The sequence below is a fragment of the Brachyistius frenatus genome, unplaced genomic scaffold (genome assembly GCF_029030835.1).
Source record: "Brachyistius frenatus isolate BFR_SWC_R1_liver_20210118 unplaced genomic scaffold, ASM2903083v1 Contig_122, whole genome shotgun sequence".
Taxonomy (NCBI): Eukaryota; Metazoa; Chordata; class Actinopteri; family Embiotocidae; genus Brachyistius; species Brachyistius frenatus.
The window spans coordinates 85,001-107,500 of record NW_027210721.1 but is presented as its reverse complement, the minus strand read 5'-3'; the positions used below and the strand labels follow the sequence as shown (position 1 = coordinate 107,500).

The following is a 22,500-nucleotide window of genomic DNA, read 5'->3' as shown; positions in this document are numbered from 1 at the left end:
AAGCCAATCTGTGCGGCTGCGTTGACAAACCGGAGTGTTGCCTGAAGGCTGCGTATTTCCTCGTGCAGACACGTTTATGTTACGATCAAGCTTTTGTGCCCAATAATGTCTGAATGTCTCTTCTGTGCGCTGACATTTAGGGGAGAGGCAGATTTGATGGGTCACACTGAGGACCAGGGCACCGACAATGAGATCTGCACAGTCGCTTCATCAACAGCTGAATCCGACCTTCCAACGGAAGGTTTGTACATATTATTGATATAATCTGTTGACTGTGTCGGCATCAGCTGATCTGGAAGTATTTCGTTCATTTATGGAAGTAAAAGTGAAAATATCACAATGTACAATTTCTCAATTTCAGGTTAAAGTACTGCTTTCATATTTTTCTTAATTAAAACTGTTGACAGCAAAAGTAAAAGTAGCCTGCTCATTTGTCATGTGGCCCCCATCAGTGTTTTGTTATTATGTCATTGCACAATTGTTGTTGACTCATTATTATTTTAGTAATAGTACTTATTAGTGTCTTATTAATATATGTGTTGATCGTTTAATCTATGATGCATCATATCTGATAAACTGATGGAATGTTTTGTAGGTAAAATTTTAATTTTAAAACTAAGTGGAACATATATCTGTAAAGAAGTTCAATATTTTTCTCTGAAATTTTGTGTGATAGAAGTATAAAGTAGCATAAAAATGGAAATGTTTAAATAAAGTTCAAAAAGTGACTTTGTGTCTTTGCCTTCCATTAATAAGAATAAACTTCAGTGAATTACTTTTCTGTGCTGATCTGAGGCCTGTTGAGATGAGATCTTTTTGATTGTATAATACCCCATATTTTATTTAACAGCACTGATCCGTGCACATTTTGATTCTTCAAACCCGTGTCTGCAGGTGACACTAAACCTGCAGTGACTCACTTGCCTCCTTTACAGAAACCTTCACAGTAGACGATGCTCTGGAGGCCATCGGCTTTGGGAGGTTTCAGTGGAAAATCTCTCTCCTCACTGGACTGTCATGGGTAAGAATCCTAAAACTTGCAGAAACACCTTCTCTCTGATATCCACATGCTGCACATCTCTTGAGCATCGCTGTGCCTCAGATAGGAGACGCCATGGAGATGATGATCCTCAGCATCTTGGGCCCCCAGCTGCACTGTGAGTGGAGCCTCCCCAGCTATAAGGTGGCGCTCATAACATCGGTAAGGTCCCTTTTGGTGCCTTTCGACAGCCGGTTGATTTTGTAATGTGTCTTAATGTCTGCACTAAGTAACTTTTCTCTTGTTTTTGCATCAGATAGTCTTTGTCGGGATGGGGATCAGTTCACCGTTATGGGGGAATATTTCCGACAAGTACGGCAGAAGAGTAGTGAGTGTCATATCTGGGTTTTTCAAGCATGATTTAATGATTTTTGTACAGTATTTCATGTATTTCCTGTTCGTGTTTCTATGCTAAACAGGGTCTGATGATTTGTATGTGCTGGACTCTGTACTACGGCCTGCTGAGTGCCTTCACTCCAGTGTACGGCTGGCTCCTGGTCCTGCGGGGCCTCGTAGGTTTTGGTATCGGAGGAGCCCCTCAGTCGTAAGTTCCCGTCTTCCTCCATACGTGACGAGATGCCTTAAGATTCCTAATATCTAAGAAAATACTGCAACAAACTTTGAGTCTCTCTTTAGGGTGACACTGTACTCAGAATTCCTTCCAGTGAAGGCGAGAGGCATCTCCATCATGCTGATTGCGGTACTGTCAGGATTTTGTTTTTAATGAGGGACTTTTACTTTATACCAGAGTTGAATCTGCGATGTGACTGAGTGAACTGGTCCTGACCGATGTGTTTGTGTGCTTCAGGCTTTCTGGGCAATCGGTGCTGTGTTCGAGGTCCTCCTGGCCTTGTGGATTATGCCCACTCTGGGCTGGAGGTGGCTGCTCGGCCTGTCCACCATACCAGTGGCAATATTTGTTTGCTTCAGCTTTGTGAGTGTATTTGAAAGTCTTTGAAATAAACCCAGCTGAAGTCAAACACTCAGCTCACTTCTCTGTGTTCCACAGTGGCTGCCTGAAAGTCCCCGTTTTGATGTTCTGACAGGAAGAATAGAAAAGGCCACGGCAACGTTAAGACGCATGGCTAAAGAGAACGGGAAGGACATGCCTCGAGGGAAGATGGTCGCTTATAAACAGGTGAGCTTAAAGATGCATGTTGTGTTCTAAATGTTTTCATCCAAGGTAATGATGAAATGTTTATATTAACACATACACCATCTATTTTTGTCATTTTAATTTCACAGAATGAACGCGGACGGATTAAAGAGCTCTTTTCTCATCAGTACTGGAGGACGTCTCTTCTTCTGTGGTTCATATGGTCAGCTTGAGTGATAGATTTTCTGCTTTATCCTTTCTATCAACAGCTATTTTCATGAACGGTGGTTATTGCATCGAAGATAACCAACTGGGAAATGATCTGGGTTCACTGTGTCAGTTGGTTTGTGATCATTTGACTAAGTTCAGATTTGTTTGGGAGTGCGCCCCGGTTCACCTAAAGCTAAGGGCCTTTTTATCTTTCCCTTATCTCGATGAGTGCTGAGACATTTTGTTAATGTTGAGCCAGTTAGTGTTACAGAAGTAGTGACTTGTATCCAGCAGGCAATATATTGCAGAGATGGTTTTGTCTTGTCTCCTGTGCATGACGGGCAGCTGTAGGCATTTGGAGCAACAGCTGACACGTATTCCACGCTTTATTTTCAACTTGCACAACTTGGTTTCTTGAAGACTGTCTTGTTATTGTGTCAAAAGGTTTGCGAATGCCTTCTCCTATTACGGTATTGTGCTGTTGACAACTGAGCTGTTCCAATCTGGAGACGCATGCGAGGGTACGGAACAACTTCTTTTTCAAGGATCAGCTTTCAACATTTGTCATAATTTGTCTCGAACCGGAGCAGATACCCCAACAAAACTCTTCTCCCTTGTTATAGTGACACAAGGGGCCAAGATTGAGCCGAGCTGCAGTCTTGAATGTAAATATCTAACATCAGCTGACTACAAAGACCTTTTATGGACGACCTTGGCTGAATTCCCAGGTGAAATGCTCCTTATTTGCATTTTCTCAGAAGTGTGGTGTCCGATTTAAACTGTAAGGTTTCATGAGGCCGTTGCCAATAACAGCGCGAGCTCACACACAGAAGGTGTACTTTATTCTCTAGTAATTTAACCATTAATATATTGAAAGTTTCCTCGAAAGTGTTTAATAATTTGATACTAATTATAGAGAAAGTAACAACACAATAGTGACGTTAAAAGCATCTTTAGATTTGCAGAAGAATTTCCTTGAAAGTATTGTTTCCTAGATAAATATTTATTCGTCCCTTATTTATCATTGAAAACTGCATTTTACAAATATGTTGGATTGTATGAATTCCTTCAGACAAATTTATGCTCTCATATTTTCCCATGTTCAAATGAACGTGCAGTGTTTTGATTTAGAGATTACAATAGTTTAGTAATTAATCAGCTGGAAGTGTACTCGTTAAACTCAGACTTAAAATGAATGAAAAAAGCTTTCTAAGACGTTATTGGAAAATTATTTAGAATTTAAGATCAAATAAAATGAATGGTCACCAAAATCTAAGGCAACAGAGAACCAGTTTCTGCTGAAGTTCAAAACCAGATGAATCTTGTAACTGTAACATTTCTGTATTTATAGATGTAGTTTTATTTTTCCCATTGAGGATCCATAAGTGCAGGTCAAACTTTAAAAGTTTAAAAAGCATATCTGAAATGATGTTTAACTCGTGTCACATACTGTACATAGCACAAGTATTACATTTAAATCTACATGATAGTAATTGTATCCTTTTTAAATGGAGTTATCTTGTTGATATAATCTCACGAATGTCTTGACCCAACAAAGATCCAGAAAAGTGCATATTAAGACAAAGTCTGTTGGATTAAAATCTATTCTCACTGTACCTTTCCAGCTGTTGACTGCAGCCATTTATTGTTTGTTTTCCATGTTTGTTTCAGGTCTTTTAGTCATCCTTTTTGCAGTTGATTATATCGGCAGGAAGAAAAGCATGGCACTGTGCTTCTTCATGTTTTCCTTGTTCATCCTACCATTATATGCTTGTATTGGGAGGTAAGTTTGCTGCTTCTAATTTGTCATATTGAAACAAAGTAATACATTAAAACAATGAGGTTGATCTCTCACCCTGCGTTTCTCTTTTGCTCATGTAGAGTAGCTCTTACAGTCGTTATCTTCATTGCCAGAGCCTTCATCTCTGGAGGATACCAAGTGGTTTTTGTTTACACACCAGAAGTATGTATCACTTTAACATCTTTTTTAACACACCATTTCTTCAGGAAGCTGACTTGGACAAAATGTACTCTCCTTTTTTTTTTTTTTTTTTTTTTTAAATTGTAGGTGTTCCCTACAGAAAACAGAGCGTTGGCAATGGGGATTTCCAATGCGATGGCCAGAGTGGGTGCCCTGATTACACCCTTCGTGGCACAGGTATGCAGAAGTCTCAGATTTTCGTTTTCTTTTCTTTTTTTTTTTTTTTCATCACATGTTGATCAAATTCTTCAAGTTCTTTCTAAACCTACAACAAGCTGCAGTGTTGATAACACAACACCAGATTAGAGTTAGAGGATTGAAAAAATCCAGAGGATTTAGGCTTTGGTGAATAGAAAGGTTTTTGTAAATCAACTATGAGTTTGAGGGCACCGCTTCACTAACCGAAGTGTCGTGAGGGACATTTGAGACGGTGACAGAGATGTTTAATGAAACACAAGATCGTCATAATGATAATTATGAAGTCAGAAGACCACGTGTATCTGTAGTTCAGTTTTTAATGGGACAGTCAGGATATGGTGCTCTGAGTGTTGGACAGATTGTTCTGACCCTGTTGGAGGTCATCGGGATTGAAACGAGACTTTGAAAGTTGGAGATATGAGGTTTTCCATCTGCAGCAGCAACAGAGAGATGAATTAAGTTTCATTGAGTGTAGAAATGTCTGGCCCTGTAGAGTATTGCAATGTGATGTCCAGTCTCGCTGCAACAACTTTCACTTTCTGAATGTCTTCCACTTATTAAACACATCACATGTATTTCCTTCTTCATAAACAATTTGCAGAGCTGACTTTACTTCAATTCTTTTAGGCCTGTTGTGGCATTGTGCAGAACTGGAGAACGGTGTGGCTGCAAATCTTTATAAAACTTGCCATTTTGAACGTGTAGGTTGTTTTTGTTTCCCATTGCAACTGGGATTTTGAAAACCGTAACACACAAATAGCCTAAGAGGAGGAGGAAGTGGACTGAAGGAGTTGTAGCAGGTTTATACGGCACCGTTGTTCTACACCCAGAGAGTCCGACTAGCATCTGTTAGCTTGCAACTTCTTCTTCACTGCAATTGCTGCATTTCTGGCAATGATATACTTCCAAATACGTTCTGTGAAATAGTGTCAAACCATTGGAAGGATTTTGCATTGTAGCCTATCACTTACATGTTTGTGCACCAGCATGTGCGTCCTCATGCACGCCATGACGGTGACCTATTCATAAAATAACTGGACCTTTGCGTTCCTAGAGGTCAAAACTCCTTGTGGTACTTGTGTATGTACGTTTGCACAACAACATTGTGACTCCTCGTGATGCTGTTTTTGCAGATTTAAAGTAGAACATATTTACAGCTTTCTCTGCGCACCTCCTCCGTTTCTGTGTCTTCCAGGTGATGCTCAGGACGTCCGTGTATTTGACCCTGTCGGTGTACTGTGGCTGCGCTCTGCTGGCTGGCGTTGCTTCCTTGATTCTGCCCATTGAGACGTTGGGAAAGGGTCTGCAGGAGTCCAGTCCTGACCGGCAGGCTGGAGGGCAGACGACCACCGCAAGCAGCCAATCAAATGGTACAACACGCTCCACAGACCAGCGATAGTTCAACCGGGAAAAGTTCAAACGTAAAATAAAGGACAGAATGTCGCCGCCCGGATTCCTGCGGACGCCACATTTGTCTGTTTAACGATGAAGTGAATCATGTGAGCGCTGATGGGTGAAGAACAGCAGGGGACAATCTCATTCCAGGATAATTGAGGGTAGGCCTAATGAGAGCGGAAGCACTCTTGTTCTTGGACTGGTTTGTTTACTCTTCCATTCAGGCCATGAGAAGCAGCACAGGGACATTTTGGGAAGCAATGATGTACTGAGCAGACTCTGCTTGACACGTTTTAAACCTCGCCCTCCAGAGACTGAGAATTAGATTAAATGTTGGATAAAATTGTGTCTTGTATATATTTTTATATAAATCTTTTTGCTATTGAAAATTTATTTTGTAAGTAAATCTCAATTTTGTAATTTATTGTTCCTATTATCATGGCTTTACTAACCCTTGTTGCAGCTTCTTAAATTTGAATGAATATCTTTGGAGTTTGTTCTGTTGGTTTATTAAAACATGGACAATTTTCAACAGACATTTTTCACTATTGTCTGCCATTTATTTTATTTTTTTTATAAAATAGTTTCTATTCATTAAGCAAATAACTTGTAGATAAAGCAGTGATTCAAATAATCATAGGTACAGCCCTATGACAGCTAAACAAATACTACTCATGAAATCTAAATATTCCTTTAAGCTTCCAAAAATGTGAAAACATTTGGTGCTTTTTACTTCTTTAACATCATAGTAAGTTTTATATTTTGGGGTTTTGGACTTTTGTTTGGACAAAAGAGGACAGCTGATGACATCACCTTGTAGCCAAAGAAATTGTAACGTCCATTTTATTTATATAAAATGTATATATATACACGATAATATTAACTTGAGTTAACTACTGCGGAGTAGTTGATTAAAAATAATTCGGTCTTGATGAACGATGTGTCGTCATCGCTCATAACAAGAGCGGAATATAATATGAGCAATATTTGTATTTGGGAGTTCCTAGTCTGGCCTGTCACCTTGACAACATTGGCCCAATGACAGCGCACACGCGAACTAGGCCAGCCAATCACAGGCCTCCGCCAAAGCTGCATGTCATTTCTGCCCCCCTTGCAACCTGCACCGTGTTTTGTTTGTCTGCGCACCAGCGATGAAACCGCGGGGTCTGCTGGCTCGCTACAAACGGAGGAACTCTCTCATCACTTTCCGCTCATGAGGACTCCGGTAACCGCAGAGGACGCACGGAGCAGGACCGAACGGGAGCACCGGCGGGGCTGTGGAGTCAGGTGCCGCTGGATGAGAGTCTGACTGGGCATTTTCTCCCCGGTGACAGAGACAATCTCAGCGGCGCATCTTCCCGGATAGGCGCTCCTCTTCCCCTCCCTTCTCCGCTCCTGCAGCCCACCGACCATGGCCCTGGTGACTCTGCAGCGCTCCCCCACCCCCAGTGCAGCATCCTCGGCCAGCACGACCAACAGCAGTGCGGGGGAGGTGAGTGGAAAAGCCGGGGCTGGGTCTTTGTGTACGCGGTATGAGGAAACGCCTGCAGGAGCTTCTCTCAGCGGCTCGGTGGTGAACATCCTGCAGGAAGGCTTAACCTGACTTCCGTCACAGCACTGCGCGTTATGAACTTGATATCGTGTTGCATTGTTTGTGGCAGCGGATTTGTAAACAAAATCCTGCAGAGGGGGGAGGGGGTGGGGCGGGGTGGGGTGGGGTGGGGGGGCTGCTGGGTTTAGCTGTCAAGACAAAGTGCTCATTTTGCTGCTGCACAAACAATTTGCTGCGTTGCACTCAGGTTGCTCTCCCTCCTTGTTTGGGGGATTTTATTTGCAGTAATGCAGTCAACAGTGTTGGGGGGAATTTAAAGGGCTATGTCAGCTATTTCTTTAGATTTATGTCCCACCATTCACTCAATGAACTTTAAGATTTCGCAGAAAAAATGAGAAACACAATTACATCATAAGGTGTCACATGTTTTCTGAAATACCACGTGGGTCTTTGCCAGCTGCAATAAACAGTCAGTTATCCATTGCCTATAGACTAGTCCGATATTTACATCCCATTGAAAACATCCACTTTTCTGAGGTTCAGCTCCAGCCAGGTAGAAGTAACACTGACGTTGTGGAGTTTGATGTTTGGAACCAAATCTAAGTTTTACAGCCCAGTGAAATCATGACATCAGTGTTAAATCTCCTGTTTCTAGTTTTAGGAAAGTGGATTATGTACTCTGAAGTAGGCTGAGGCGCAAAAATAAGCAGCAACATTTGCCCTTTGAAGATAAGTGTGTTCTTCATATCACTTTCAGTATTTACACACTTCTGCAAGTCAGCAGGAAGAAAAGGTGTGTGTGATGTTTGGATGTGTTTTTTGCTGAATTCGTGCTGTTTGAAGGTGTCCTAAAGATTTAGCTGTCGGCTCTATGGGACATTCATAGCAGATGAGATCACAACACTGAGCTCAGAGGACCAGCAGGTGGCGCTGGCATGCTTTAGTCCCACTGCAATGTCCACAAGAACAGCTGTGGTTCTGCTGGACTGCAGCAGAAAATCGAACATCTATGAGAATAGAAGAAGAATAGGAAATTGTGAAATCCTCTTTGACTCTTGAAGAATATTATGGCTCAGTTTTTACAACTAAAATTTTTACACATTTACTTTTGCAATCTTTATATTCTGTGTTTTGTTTTTGTCTTTCAGGATTTTGGAAGTGACGATGACAGGAAAAACAATCAGAGGTGAGACTGCTTTAGGTTTAAAAAGTCATATACTTGATATAAGAAACCCAAAAGGTTAGAGTTTCTGCTGTGGAAGGTTTCTTGGTTGCCGTCTGACCCGACAGGAAGCGGCTGTGTGGAGGGCAACAGGACGGGAAACCCTTTCCACGAGGAAGAAACACACAACACTGTCCTTATCTGTTTTTAGTGTTTTGTGGATATTTAACTGACTTAAATTATTTGTAAAACACTTTGTGTGACCTTTTTGAAAATGTTATACAAAATAAGATTTGACTGGATGGTGAGACAGGAAGTAAAAACCGGTCAAAACGACATGATTGTTTAGTTAATGAAAGGATGTCATCATGAAGAATAGTACGTTTATTTCTAGGTTGGTGTTTTAGCAGGTGGCTCCTTGAATATTCTAATTGGTTGTGTTTCTATGAAATTCCTCATGCACAATTGATAATATACCATAATAGTTATATAATTGGAGCAAGGATTTACGCAAAAGTAGCAAAGACAGTTGTCTTACTTGGTAAAAACACGAAGAGGATAAATTCAACTCTACCACTGCGTCCACTTCTTTGGTGAATTCATAGTCTTGAATGATTTGCATGCAGAGAATTAAATGATCAAAGAACCACTTTCTTTTGATGATTTAAAATTATTTTGGCAGGTGTCTTGTCCTCAGTCCTGTTGGGCTTATTAAGAACAGTATATTTTCTCTAATGGCTCATATTGTCTAAAAAGCGCCTTGAAAAAAAACAGCCGATTGAACCTGACAAGTTTAAAAAACATGTTTTTGTACTCAGTTACGTAACAAACTGTTGTCGCGCTCAATCACAAGAATTCTCTTCAATCAACCCGACGTCACAAAATCACAACGTGTGTGTGTGTGTGTGTGTGTGTGTGTGTGTGTGTGTGTGTGTGTGTGTGTGTGTGTGTGTGTGTGTGTGTGTGTGTGTGTGTGTGTGTGTGTGTGTGTGTCACAGCTCAAGCGGTTATGTCCTGCTTTGTGTTTTTTCTGTGGATATTCTCAGATATTCATCAGTACAGAGTCTTAATTTAGAATTCTACATGTCAAACTTGAGACTGATGCCAAGCAGCGTTTCCAGCGCTGCCCACCACCGCGCTGAATGATGGTCTTGTAGTGGAGTGTTGCATCGCCAGCTGATTGCTGAATCACATGCTGTGAAGAGGAGATAGGAGCCCAATCTGAGCAGACCTGGGGTGGAAGCTTCAGGGCTTCAGGTGGAAAGAAAGCTTGTGGGAGAAGAAGGAGGAGGAGAAGAAGGAGGAGGAGGAGGAGAAGAAGTAGGAGAAGGAGGAGAAGGAATAGGAGAAGAAGGAGAAGAAGGAGAAGAAGGAGAAGGAGGAGGAGAAGGAGGAGAAGGAGGAGGAGAAGGAGGAGAAGGAGGACATGCCAGACCGACACAGACACGTTAAACCGAAACAGGGCTGCAGTCAAAAAGCAGGTGTAGCAGACAGACAGAAGGATGCTAATTCAGTGAAGAGGGCTGTTGGACTTTTTCCAAAGAGACGGTAAATAATAAACCCAGCAGGATGCATCTCGTCGTGAAATCTCCACATAAAGCCGTGTTCACCGTGCTGCCTCACTTTGTGGAAAAAGCTGCTCTGACTCGGACGGAGATCTGTCGCATGTAAGTTCTCACACCAGCCCGAACATGAAGACTCTGTCATGGAAACTTATTGGAGACACTCAGCACGTATCGTAACAGTATGGGATGTCTGAAATCTGTGATTAATTCAATTCAACAGCATGAAACCCAACATTTGTAGGACAAGACGTGGTTTTATAGATATGCATACAGCTTGAATGCTTCTAACTAAATGAGTGAGGATTTTCTCTGGTAAAGCTTTCAAGCCGTTGCAGTGTAAATTTGTTCAAGGAACGTTTTTCTTGTTACTTCAGCACATCAAGCCTTGTAGTTAGTTTCCTCTGATATCTCCAACTCATCTGTCTTCTACATAAACTTGAAAAGAAGCAACGCTAGCACATAGCAGAGGAGCTGAAACAAAAGGCCTTGTGATGGTCCCACGCAGTCGTACAGAGAGGAATGAGACGACGGTTAAACAAAGCTGCGGTCTGTCCCGTGTCCTCCTGCATGCTGCGGTGTTCATCACAAAGTCACGACTGAGGACGGCGTCATTCAGCACAGGTTGGATTGGAGAGGAAGTTGTAGAGAACAGACCCGATCAGGTGGAGTCTGTTCATCATGCTGTAAAAACTGTGGCTGGAAAAGGTGCTGGATCAGGACTCTGCTGACTTTCAGTCCGTTGAGCCTCCTGTCCTGCTCGGTGAACCCGTGAGGACGGAATAAGTGCACACCTGCACACGGTATCCTGACTGCAGCATATTGATGTCCTGTGATCATAAAACTTTGCTCATTGCAATTCAAGGCAAGTGTGAACTCAGATTTGACTAAAATGGTTCGTAACATCAAGGAGACTCATCTGCCTCAAATAAAAATAAAAACACGGCAGTTTTAACAAAAATGTCAAGTATTTATTGGTTCAGCTTCTTGTTTTTTGAGGCTCCTTTTGAATATATTGAATAACTTCGGGCTTCAGACTGTTCCAACAAAACAAGCACTGTGAAAATGTCACTTGAGAAAATTACTATTTCTGTAGTTTTATTGAAATAATAACAATCACCTAATCAAGAAAGTCATTTTCAGATGAACTGCTAAAGAATATGAATTACTTACAGCCCTAAATTTTACACTCTGTGGACATTCAGAACTTTGGATTTGGGTCGCGTCATAATAACAAGATATTTAATATGAAGTGGATAATTTTGGTAATTTTGCTTTTTTTTTTTTTCAATTTCTTTTTTTATTATATTGAATCTCCTCTAAAAAAAAAAAAAAAAAAAAAGAGGGTTTTGATCAAGTATGGCCAAAGTCGACAGCACTTTTCTTCCATTTTCTGATTGTTATTTATTCACTTAATGAGGGAGTAGGAAAGATTTCATAGAAAAAAATCAAGTGTTCCTGAAGAATATCTGTCACGTGGAAGAAACACCTCGAGAGTGATTGTGTAGTTCAAATCCACTTCACCAGAATTGTTTGTGCTGTGTTGAAAATCCTTCATGAGGAATGCTGTACTGACGACAATTTCTTCTTCCCATTTCAATCTAAAGCAGAAATAAGATGGTTTGTGGGAAAGTATGGAGTCAAACTACAGCATGTGTGAGTGTTAGGGTGCGGTTTCCACGAGCAGGTGGTTGGATTGAACTAATTTCACACCGGTCAGTTTGATATTTGTGACTTTAAGCTTGACATGTTTGAGCTGGTTAATGAATAGTGACTGAAAACGAGAGCCAGCTGTACCAGTCGCATCACTTCCATCCATCTTGGAATGAAACTGAAGGGAACATCCTCATTTGCCTTTGAACAGAACGAGGAGAAACCCTGGAATAACCACTGGCCTTGTGAAATGCTTTTTTAACTCGCCTCCCCTGTTGTTGGATTTGAGGGTAAGATTGGGGCATCAGGAAGAATAGCTCAACTGTTTAAACATGGCTGAAGTTTGTCACAACCTCAGTGGCACTGAGTTTCTTCTACACTTCTGCTTCTTCCAGCCTCAGTGAGAGCTTCTTCATGGTCAAAGGAGCCGCCCTCTTCCTCCAGCAGGGCGGCAGTGCCCAAGGACCAAAGACCCCGACCCACCACAAACATGCAGGTAGGAACAAAACACAAGAAGTTGTGTCTCTTGTTCTTTTACCCAGAAACTCTGCACAAACGAGACAGAAGAAAAACTGTGTTAGGAAGCATTACTTAGTTTGGTCTGACATGAAGTGATCTGGAGTTAAACACCAGGAATGCAGATTGCAGGGTTTAGATTGGACTTCATTGAGACAAATCCTCAACAAATTTCTTCCCACTGGGAAAGAAAGCCAACGATGAATGAACAATAGAAGAAGCTGAATGTTCAGTTTGTAGATGACCTTTGTTTTTGTTTTAATTTGTTAGGAAGTTCAGAAATGGTTTCTTTTGTCTCCACTGAAGCTTGTGAGCGATTAGATTGAGCAGCATTTTGTCTATATTGCTACTCTGATTTTAGTAATACTATTCAGCTTATTATTGCTTGGTAACATAAATTATGCAATGCTCATTACAGCAAAGGTAGGTAGGTAGGTAGGTAGGTAGGTATTTACTTTATTTATCCCCGAGGGGAAATTTTTTTCATGGTCATGGTAGTAAGAAATCCTCTCTTCTGCTGGAATATTTGTTACTTGACCAAAATGTCAGATGTCTCGTTCAAATGTCCAGATCGAAACTTCTCGTTGGCCTCGAAGCAGTTTGGCTGATAAAAAAGCTTTTTTGGGCTGAATCCTTCTACACGTCAGGAAACGGCTGAACTACATCAGACTATGCTTTATTTTGAATTCCTGTGGACTCACTCTCATCCGTCTCAATGTTTCACATCCAGGTGATTTACCTCAACATCTGCAGGTCATGTTTAAGATCCTCCGGTCTGAAGATCGCATCAAGCTGGTCAGTTTACCTTCTTAAAGTAGAAAGGTGCTTTGGTCTACAGTCTGTGTTGCTATGCATGTTCTTTCTTTTTTTTTCATTCAATACAGAAGAAATGAGAGATGTGAGAGTAAATTTGTGATTATCACGAAGACCTCCTCCACACAGATGTGTGTTTTGTTTGTTCACGTGGACGTTTGACCTTCACTCCTCAGACTGATGTATGTCAGGGCTCATCTCACTTTTATCTGCTGAAGGGGAACAATTTCTCTGCGCTCACCTTAAGTGTGAGTTTGCACAAGCAGAGGTTTGTGACATCACATCTCATTAGGAAGTCAATAAGCAGGTCACACGTGTGATGTGGAAACTTGAAGTCTTCTGCATTGAAAACAGTATTTTCAGGGAAGTAAGACACAGCTTGTGTTTGAATGTTCAACATTTGAAATGAACAAAACCATTTTCAGTAAGGGAGAAGATTTACGATGCATAGCAGAGATTTTTATATCTGGAAGCGTGTCTGGAGGAGATCTTTAGTTTCAAGCTATTTTATTTACTGTGTCTACTTCCTCTCTTAAAGCAGGAGTATGAAAATAAAGTCAATTATACTCGTATTCTTTGTAATGATAAAGTGTATTAGGAGTGTGTTGCTTGGTGATTCTGCCCTATAAATAAATTGGTCAATTGTTTGAGGAAGACCAGAATGTTGTGTAGTGACATATCGAATAACTGTGATCCAACAGTACCACTAAATACACCAAATGTAGTTTTAGTAAAGTCTGTATTTGTTGCGCAGGCCGTGCGGTTAGAGAGCGGATGGTCGGATCGAGTGCGTTACATGGTCGTCATCTACACCAACGGCCATCAAGACACAGAGGAAAATATTGTCCTGGGAATGGACTTCACAGACAAGGACGGGTAACTAATCTCTCAGCAGTGCAGCCGTACTTTGTGTACATTTAAGGCAGATCATTAGATTTCTTAAAATAATTTCTTTACAATCTACAGTAAAAATTGCTCTATTGGGATGGTGCTGCCACTATGGAGTGATACCAACATACATCTAGATGGAGATGGGTAAGTTTCAGTGTCTTCTTTCATGTCAGATGCAATAGTTCAAACTTAAATCAATATAAAGAGCACAGAACTATGACTAAATTGTAAAGGCACACTTGTCATTGTGAGGCAGGAGTCTCTAATGCTGCTCATGTTCACAGTCACAGTCATGTTTTGGTTGTTCTCTGCATTGTTGGATTTACTGCCCACCAGTGGCAGAGGAGTGAATTACAAGCATTTGTCAGTGTGTGTGTGTGTGTGTGTGTGAGCACAGTTCTTGCTGACCTGTTAACATTGTCGCTGGAGGAATGTTCGACTGTTCAGAGTCCTGAATAGTCCCGTGAGCCCCGTCCAGTCTGTGTTTACATCCCCTCCTCACCTCCTCATCTCCATCCAGACTCAAACTGTTCTTCCTCCTCTTCTTCCTCACCAGAGGCTTCAGTGTGAACACAGCGGGGCGCTCACATGTCTTCAAGCCTGTGTCTGTGCAGGCCATGTGGTGAGTGACTTCTTCGTGTTCACCTGTTTGTGCTGCTTCATAAGAACAGCAGAGCGTCCACACAGGATGAATGTTGGCTCGGCTTTCACGCAGTCAGAACACTTTCTGGAGCATCCGAACCACCTTCAAGACATGTTTTCAGATCGTCTATGCTCATATGTTGAGGTTTATAACAGTCGGTGGGAATACAGATGGACGGTACATTTCTTTAGTTCAGTAAACAGAGAGACATTTTATGACTGTTCGATGTGAAGGAACTCTTTGCTGAATGGTGAGATGAGCCGAGTTACCTCAATGTCTCAAGTAGAAGCTCCACGAAAAGGTAGAAACTTGTCCAACTTTGACTATTTTCTTAACAAACAAATACAAAATGCCAACAGTTATTTGTCATTCCCACCACATCCATATACCAAATATGTATTCAGTACTATGAGAAGTTGTGATTCATGTTACTGCTTTACTGTTTCTGTTATGCCTGCGTGTGAATAAGAGGACTGGAATTTAATCACATTTCTTTGTTGCTAATATTTGTGGCATTGTGGATGTTCAGGTACATGTAAATCACAGCAATTACAAAATATTCTCCTTTTTGTGCTATAGATTTAAATGAACCAGGGTATTTTCATAGCACACAGACATAAAGACATCTATCAACTTGGCCCTGACAGCTAGAGGTGAAGTGTTGTCACCCTAAAACTGCACTATCAAATTATGGTAGGTAGGTAGGTATATACTTTATTAATCCCCAAGGGGAAATTTTTTTCGCCACAGCAGCACACATACAGGAGCAATAATAGAAACAATAGAATAAAATAATAATAGAATAGAATAATATAATAGAAAAGCAATAAAATAAAAAATATAAAATGCACAGTACATACAGTATATATACAGTACATTAAATATCTATATATATTATATACAACAAACCAATAAACACAGTCAACATATATATATATATATATATATATATATATATACATACAGTACAGTATATATCTATATATATAATATACATATAATATACAAGCAACCAAGAAACACAGTCAACAGTGTTATTGTACTGTGATGGATTTTGCCAGAGGTGAGTTATTGTAAAGTCTTATGGCAGTGGGCAGGAATGATCTCCTGTATCTGTCCTTGTGACAGCAGAGCTGGAGGAATTATGCTTAATTAAATACAAAAAGTCATATTTTTGTTGGTTTCATAGAACAACAAACACATAAATATTAAATTATCCCTCCCAGTTAAATTAATTGTGTTGAACTGGGAATATCTCAATACAGATCAAAAGACACCAAAAATTACAGTCTCCAAAATGACCATTTAAATAAATGCATATCTCTGTCACATTAAATAACACCAAACCATTATAATCTCTCTGAAAGTAGGATTTATTGCTGGGCTGTTTTATACTTAATGCTTCGCCTGTCAGAGGTTTTAATGTTGTGGCTGATCGGTGCATGATTACAAATTTCCACTATGTTCATCACTGTGATGACACTGGTCCAAATTTGACCATTCACATGCCACCTGCTGGTCATCTGTTAGAATTACCTCTAAAACAAGTATGCCTTTTTTATTTTCCCTTCTCTCGTCATCACATTACATCCATCATGCTGGTGGGGATTTTTGGTGGTTGACAGTTTTTGCTGTGTGTATTCCTGCAGGTCTGCCCTGCAGGTCCTCCACAAGGCATGCGAGGTTTCACGCCGGTTCAACTACTTCCCAGGGGGCATTGCCCTCACATGGATGGCCTTCTATGAGAGCTGCATCACCTCGGAGCAAAGCTGCATCAATGAGTGGAATACTATGACCGACCTGGAAACGACCCGGTCGGATTCTCCCACCATGTTCGTGGACCGGTGAGACGACACAGACCACAGAGAAACAACAGCAGCAGTTTTAGCTCAAAGAGAAATGACATGAAAGATAGCCAGGTGGCCATTTTTTTAGGCATTCACAACACTCACACCTGGTTATCATGTACAAGAAAAGGCGACAGAAGAAGATTTTAAAGACTTTAAAACAGACTTCATGTCTGATTTCAAACCTCACTGATCAGATCAGCTGAGTTCAGACACGAGCGGTCTGTGTGTCTTTAGTCAGTCTAGTAGACTTCAAATCTTTGGACACCAGCTGTTCCTTTGATTCTGCTCTTTGTCTTCATCGGTGGAAACATGTTTCATTGTCATGCTAATGTTCATTCAGACAGCAGCACTGATGTGTTGACTCATTACGTGCAGGCCAACTGAACGAGAGCGAACAGAGTGTCTCATTAAAGCCAAACTACGCAACATCATGACGTTTCAAGACCTGGAGAACATCACCTCCAAGGAGGTTAGTGCCAAATCAGCACCTCAACAGTGTGTCAGTGGTCCAGATCTTTCTAAGGATAAGATATTTCATTAAAAATTAAGACTGTTTTGGTTGTTTTTTTCCATACCGCTAAAAACATTTAAAGTCTTCTAAACAGTATATGTAAAAGGGATTTGACTTGCTCTCACAGGCATTTTAACTAAAGTATTACCATCAGACTGCTTGTGGGAAATGCAAAACGGAACCTTTTTCAGGAAAAAGTCAATGTTTTCACGTTAATAACTCGTCCTCAGATCCGTACCGAGCTGGAGCAGCATATGAGCTGCAACCTCAAAGAATACAAGGAGTTCATCGACAACGAGATGCTTCTGATTCTGGGTCAGATGGACAAGCCCACGCTCATTTTTGACCATGTTTATTTGGTGAGTTTGTTTTTTGTTTTTTTTACTCTTTTTTATTTTTTGCTGCCTTTACATGTTTTTATATTGCACTGTTGTCTTCACTTTTCCTCCTCACTGATACCCAAACACTTTCTCTGTGTAGTTTATTTTTGCCTCAAATACAGTTAACAATAATTCTCAGCAATTATTCTGAATTAGTTTTGCCTCCATTTCTCTGCAGGGATCCGAGTGGAACGCGTCCAACCTGGAAGAACTGCGTGACTGCGGGTGAGCTGATACAAACATGTTTTCATGTTTTGACCCTAAATATTTTATTGCTGTACAGTATCAAATAAAACACTGCATGAAATGTGTTGTTATGTGCAAATAAACTATATTTATTTCTTGTCTTGGACTAACTGGTAGATTAATTAACTGGTTCGATGCACTTGTCTGTTTCAATTTAACACAACTTAAATCTGTTGTGCTTGATACAAAGCTACGCATTAAACCATTTTCAAGACTAGTAAAACCATGTGTTGATTTTCAAATGCTAAATGAATGAAAAATGTATCCAAGACAAAGTCTTGACAAAAAGAAAGTACATTTTCACATACAGGTGCTGAAGTGTCAACGTGCTGGAGCTGTAACTTCCTGTTAGAAACAGAAATAGAACTGCACAGTGTATTGATCAAGTAGATTTTATAAATTAATATCTCAATCATACAGTTTAGACTTTGGCAGAGAAAGAATAAAATAGAGCAGCAGTGAGATGAACGTGTTCTCGTTTTGCCTGCAGAGTTGGTTACATTCTGAATGTGACCAGAGAGATCGACAACTTCTTCCCCGGGATGTTCTCTTATCACAACGTCCGTGTGTACGACGAGGACGCCACCGACCTGCTGGCCCACTGGAACGACACCTACAACTTTATCGTCAAAGCCAAGTGAGACCCGACACACAAAAACAAACCCGTGATCTGTATGCAGATTAGAAACTGTAACACCAGGCTGTTATTCAATCAGTGTTGGATCAGAGGTTGTACAGGAGAACTGGGCTTCAACAGCTTTGGTATTAATAGTCATAACTTTGAAGTCATCCCAGTTTGACTGGCTCACATCAGACATTCTGTACTGGGATTACGATCACACAACATATTTCTCTTCCACCCAAATACAAGATGTGGTTGCGAGTTGTGCCAGTAACAGAGATGTGAAATGGTGCTATCTGTCTGGTTGCTATGCAACAATCTAACCATATTAACCTCCGGTAAATAAAAGATGTTTGCAAAACTAAAATGGGAAAGAGCCAGTGGAGTCCTCGTAGCAGAATTATGAAAATCATGTCCATAAACAGATTTTTCTGCTAATTTATTGGATTGAGCAAAATATTTCATTTGCACCGTATCATCAACTACATTCATCCAATGGGATGAACGGGATTTTTTTTTTTCTGTCCAACAGGAAGAATAACTCCAAGTGCCTGGTGCACTGTAAGATGGGGGTGAGCCGGTCTGCCTCTACAGTTATTGCCTATGCAATGAAGGAGTTTGGCTGGTCTCTGGAGAAAGCCTACAACTTTGTCAAGCAGAAACGGAGTATAGCTCAGCCGAACGCTGGTTTCATGAGACAGCTGGCCGAATACGAGGGCATCCTGGACGCCAGGTGAGCAGCTTCACCGTTTGCTCAGTTGCCTGAGGTCATCTGGGTGCTTTTTTTAAAAGCTGGGAGTGATAACACACATGCTGCTGATGTGAAGGATTGTTATGGTGCCTTGTGACACTTTCTGTATGTTTTCTTCACATGCAACCCAAAGTCTGCTTTGTCTTCACAGTAAACAGCGTCACAACAAGCTGTGGAGGCCTGAAGCAGATGAGGAGGGATCAGGTGATTTGCAAGCCTCTGGCCACTGTACTGGTGGAGAGGAGACACCAGAAGCATGGGGAGGCTGTGGGGCGTCTCCCTGCAAGGGTATGGGTCTGGAGATGGAGCCCCTCGACTCTCTGAACTATAATTATTACTTCAGACGTTTGTCAGACTCTGCACTGGACAGTGAGCCCTCCACCCCAGTGCGTGGTCCCCCTCTGCTCGGCATGGAGAGAGTTTTCATTGAGATTGAAGATGTTGAGAGAGATGCTCTACTGGAGGACGAGGGTTTCCCCATGGCCCATTTAGCCCTGCCTGGTGAGGGCACAGCAGCTCAGACCTGTGGGCGCCTTGATCCCCTGGAGGACATGAGACTGAGGCTGGAGTTCAGCACTCTGGAGGAAGAGGATGAAGAAGAAGCCAAGAAAGAGGAAGCCGAGATGGCGGCCTTGGCTCAAACACCTGGAAATTCAGAGGGGAAGAAGGCAGGGGAGGAGGCTGAGAGGAGTGAGGAGAGCCGGTTAGGTTTAGCCAACCTGAACACCAACAACAGCAACCGGCTGGCTGCCAAGCGCAGCTGTCCTGCAGCTTTTGATGTGAGTTCAGAAAATATATTTTTCCAAAGTGGTAAAGTTATGTTTTGTAATTAACGATTTTCATGTCAGAAGCAAAATGATGAGCTGAACATTTTAAATATTGTGTCTGTTACTGCCACTGACATTAAACCATGTTCTGTTTTTCCTTTGAATCCATTTAGGACAGTGCTAGCACAGGAAACCCTTTAAAAGTGAAGCCTTCCTACCAGTCCTGTAAAGACTGCATGCGTCTACCACAAGGGCGGCGCTGTGACCGTCCAGCCGGAGGCCGCTCCCACCGCCTTAACCCATCCCGCCACTGCACTGTCCCCACCATATGCATAGATCCGCCAGGGACCAATTTTGGTTCCACCACAATTGTGCAGTCCCTGCCAACCCCTGCAGCTGTCCCCCCTAACCTGGTCCAGCCCTGCGCTCACCTCTACCGCTGTGCCACCTGCACCCCCGGTGTCGTATCTCTTCCTCTAGACAACCGCCGGAAACCGGTGTCACCCATGAACTGTGAGGAGATGCCTCCTGATCGCAGCTCGGTGGAGACGGAAGACATGGACGAACCGCAGGGGGGCGACGTGGGAGAACAAGTATTGAGGGACAGTACTGAGGCTGACGGTTTAAAGTTACAACCTGGTGGCGCCGTGGAGCTCCCGCAGCAGCCTCTGGCCCAGCTGCAGATGCCAGGACTGGGGATAGAATTTGGTCTGGAACTGATGCGACAGAGAGCGGAGCAGCTGGAGAAGCAGCCCAACATGGCCATGGAGGGCCAGCTACCAGTGGAGCCTTAATAAAGAGGCTCGAGCACAGACGGAACAGAGGAGACGGCAGCTCACCGCTGCATCCACCACTATGATGGCTGTGAGATATGAGATGACCGCTGCCGTGGTGCCGTACGAGAAACGAAGCTCTGCGCTGACCTCTACTGTCTTGGCCTCATAGCTCCATTTTAACCAGCTGCAGCAGCCCTGTGTGCCTCTCCGGAGAACGCAGTCATAGACGTCTGGAAAAGATCCAGACGATGCTGGTTGTTTTCACCATGTGCTAAAAGCCCGGATGCTTCTGGCCAAGTGGGGATGGAAAACTTTGTCCTTCATCTGTTCCTCAGATTTGAAACGGCCTGCTCCATCACACATGCAGGATCATCACGCCTCCCCACATCCCCGTGGAGATGAGCACTATGCTGCCATTTTACCTTTGACAGACAGGTTTGGTTAGACGGTGGTGGTTTGGGAGATCCAGTTGTTGCTCCGCTCTGATTTTCAGAGGGTGCTATATTTAGCACATTGATGGTGATGAAAAGAAAAATCCCTGAAGTAACATGCTTCTGTCGGTGTAGCGTGTGTTTTAAATCCAACTCATCAACAGCATTTATGAGGGCGCTCTATAAATACGGAGCCTGTTTGACAACTTCCCGTCTCCTTCTGTTACCACTGAAAACTGAATCCTCACTTAACGTCACTTAGGTTTTTCCCTGCTGCAGCTGCTTTTGCATCATGAGAGGGCATTTCATGTGAAAGCATAATAATTTTTAAAAAGGATGTGACCATTCGCGAGCCTTTTTATGCCTCTTTGTGAAGCGTCGTACCTCGGACCACAAGCATCTCAGACTGTTTTGGTCAAAGACTGTTTTGTTCTCTCTGCACAGTGGCTGGTTCATCCAACCTCCTCCAATAAACTTAATGTAATCATGTACTTAAAGCGCTCCGTTTAGCCCACGCATGACTTTACGAAACAATCTTCATGTTTGGATGGAAAAAAAAAGTTCTAGTTGTCTTTAATTTTCACAGATTTTTGGAAATACCTAAAAAAAACCACTAAAAAAAAACTACGTTTGGCATTTAAATTTGTCATTATTGATGACACTGTAAATAACAACAAAAGGTGCAATCATTCATCAGATGGATGATAAACTGATTCAACTGAATCTAACCCCTCTTTTTATGCCTGAAAAAATGACAAGAAAAGACATGACAACATTTAGATGTTAAGAAACGTGACCTTAAATTGAACGGATGTGACCCAAAGCCATATCATGTTGCCATATAATCATACCCAGTCTGTATCTGGGTAGTTACTGTACGCATCTCGGAGGCTCCCGTCATGAACATGGCTCACCTTCTTGGTCACTTATTAAAAAACCTTCAGCTACCTTTCGCCTAAACCTACAAATATTTGCAAATGCGCACTAATCATATGTAGATTTAGTGCTTGAGCACAACTCTAGCATCCATTCACACAGCACACAGACATATTTCAGATCTATAGCTGCAGTACATTTAATCCAAATTCATTTGAGCACAATAAAGCAGAAATAGAGATGTCTAAAATAAGAGAAATCGACCATATGCTTCAAAGAAGTAGATCAGAGGAGTCCATCTCTGTACGATGTTGTTTATTTGATCTAATAATCCTCAGACAGTTTAGAGTCAACACCAGGTGATGCTATAACTCTGGATCATGAACTACTCTGTCGTAAACAGTACACTGTTACTATTATATACAAATTAATTTACAATACTCAACTCGAAAAAGTGACCAACAATATCAAGACTTCTGCGACGCCTGGATCACACAGGCTCAAATGTTTGACTTTTCATTTTTTTTACATGTTCACACAGACTGAGGCATATATTTCAGTTTCATACAAATTGTGCCA

General features: G+C 41.8%; 2 protein-coding genes across 2 annotated transcripts in view; both read left to right on the top strand.

The window, feature by feature from the left end:
• LOC138629857 (synaptic vesicle 2-related protein-like) overlaps positions 1-6,433 on the top strand; it is a 6,575-nt gene extending 142 nt beyond the window's left edge. Inside the window, exons 2-16 of the mRNA XM_069713825.1 lie at positions 141-245; positions 913-1,021; positions 1,103-1,201; positions 1,296-1,367; positions 1,459-1,583; positions 1,676-1,739; positions 1,848-1,973; positions 2,049-2,177; positions 2,285-2,358; positions 2,790-2,866; positions 2,969-3,073; positions 4,017-4,128; positions 4,227-4,308; positions 4,414-4,503; positions 5,720-6,433. Of these exons, the coding sequence (XP_069569926.1) occupies positions 141-245; positions 913-1,021; positions 1,103-1,201; positions 1,296-1,367; positions 1,459-1,583; positions 1,676-1,739; positions 1,848-1,973; positions 2,049-2,177; positions 2,285-2,358; positions 2,790-2,866; positions 2,969-3,073; positions 4,017-4,128; positions 4,227-4,308; positions 4,414-4,503; positions 5,720-5,923 (1,573 nt within the window). The 3' untranslated portion in view covers positions 5,924-6,433. The remainder of the gene's footprint in view (positions 1-140; positions 246-912; positions 1,022-1,102; positions 1,202-1,295; positions 1,368-1,458; positions 1,584-1,675; positions 1,740-1,847; positions 1,974-2,048; positions 2,178-2,284; positions 2,359-2,789; positions 2,867-2,968; positions 3,074-4,016; positions 4,129-4,226; positions 4,309-4,413; positions 4,504-5,719) is intronic.
• A 574-nt stretch (positions 6,434-7,007) lies between these two features.
• Positions 7,008-22,500, top strand: part of ssh1b (slingshot protein phosphatase 1b) — a 17,575-nt gene continuing 2,082 nt past the window's right edge. Inside the window, exons 1-15 of the mRNA XM_069713756.1 lie at positions 7,008-7,411; positions 8,620-8,657; positions 12,244-12,344; positions 13,095-13,159; positions 13,932-14,053; positions 14,144-14,212; positions 14,625-14,690; positions 16,361-16,555; positions 16,937-17,030; positions 17,303-17,431; positions 17,631-17,677; positions 18,189-18,335; positions 18,853-19,053; positions 19,223-19,850; positions 20,012-22,500. The exon at positions 20,012-22,500 is cut by the window's right edge and continues 2,082 nt beyond it. Coding sequence (XP_069569857.1) covers positions 7,331-7,411; positions 8,620-8,657; positions 12,244-12,344; positions 13,095-13,159; positions 13,932-14,053; positions 14,144-14,212; positions 14,625-14,690; positions 16,361-16,555; positions 16,937-17,030; positions 17,303-17,431; positions 17,631-17,677; positions 18,189-18,335; positions 18,853-19,053; positions 19,223-19,850; positions 20,012-20,632 — 2,604 coding nt within the window. The 5' untranslated portion in view covers positions 7,008-7,330 and the 3' untranslated portion in view covers positions 20,633-22,500. The remainder of the gene's footprint in view (positions 7,412-8,619; positions 8,658-12,243; positions 12,345-13,094; positions 13,160-13,931; positions 14,054-14,143; positions 14,213-14,624; positions 14,691-16,360; positions 16,556-16,936; positions 17,031-17,302; positions 17,432-17,630; positions 17,678-18,188; positions 18,336-18,852; positions 19,054-19,222; positions 19,851-20,011) is intronic.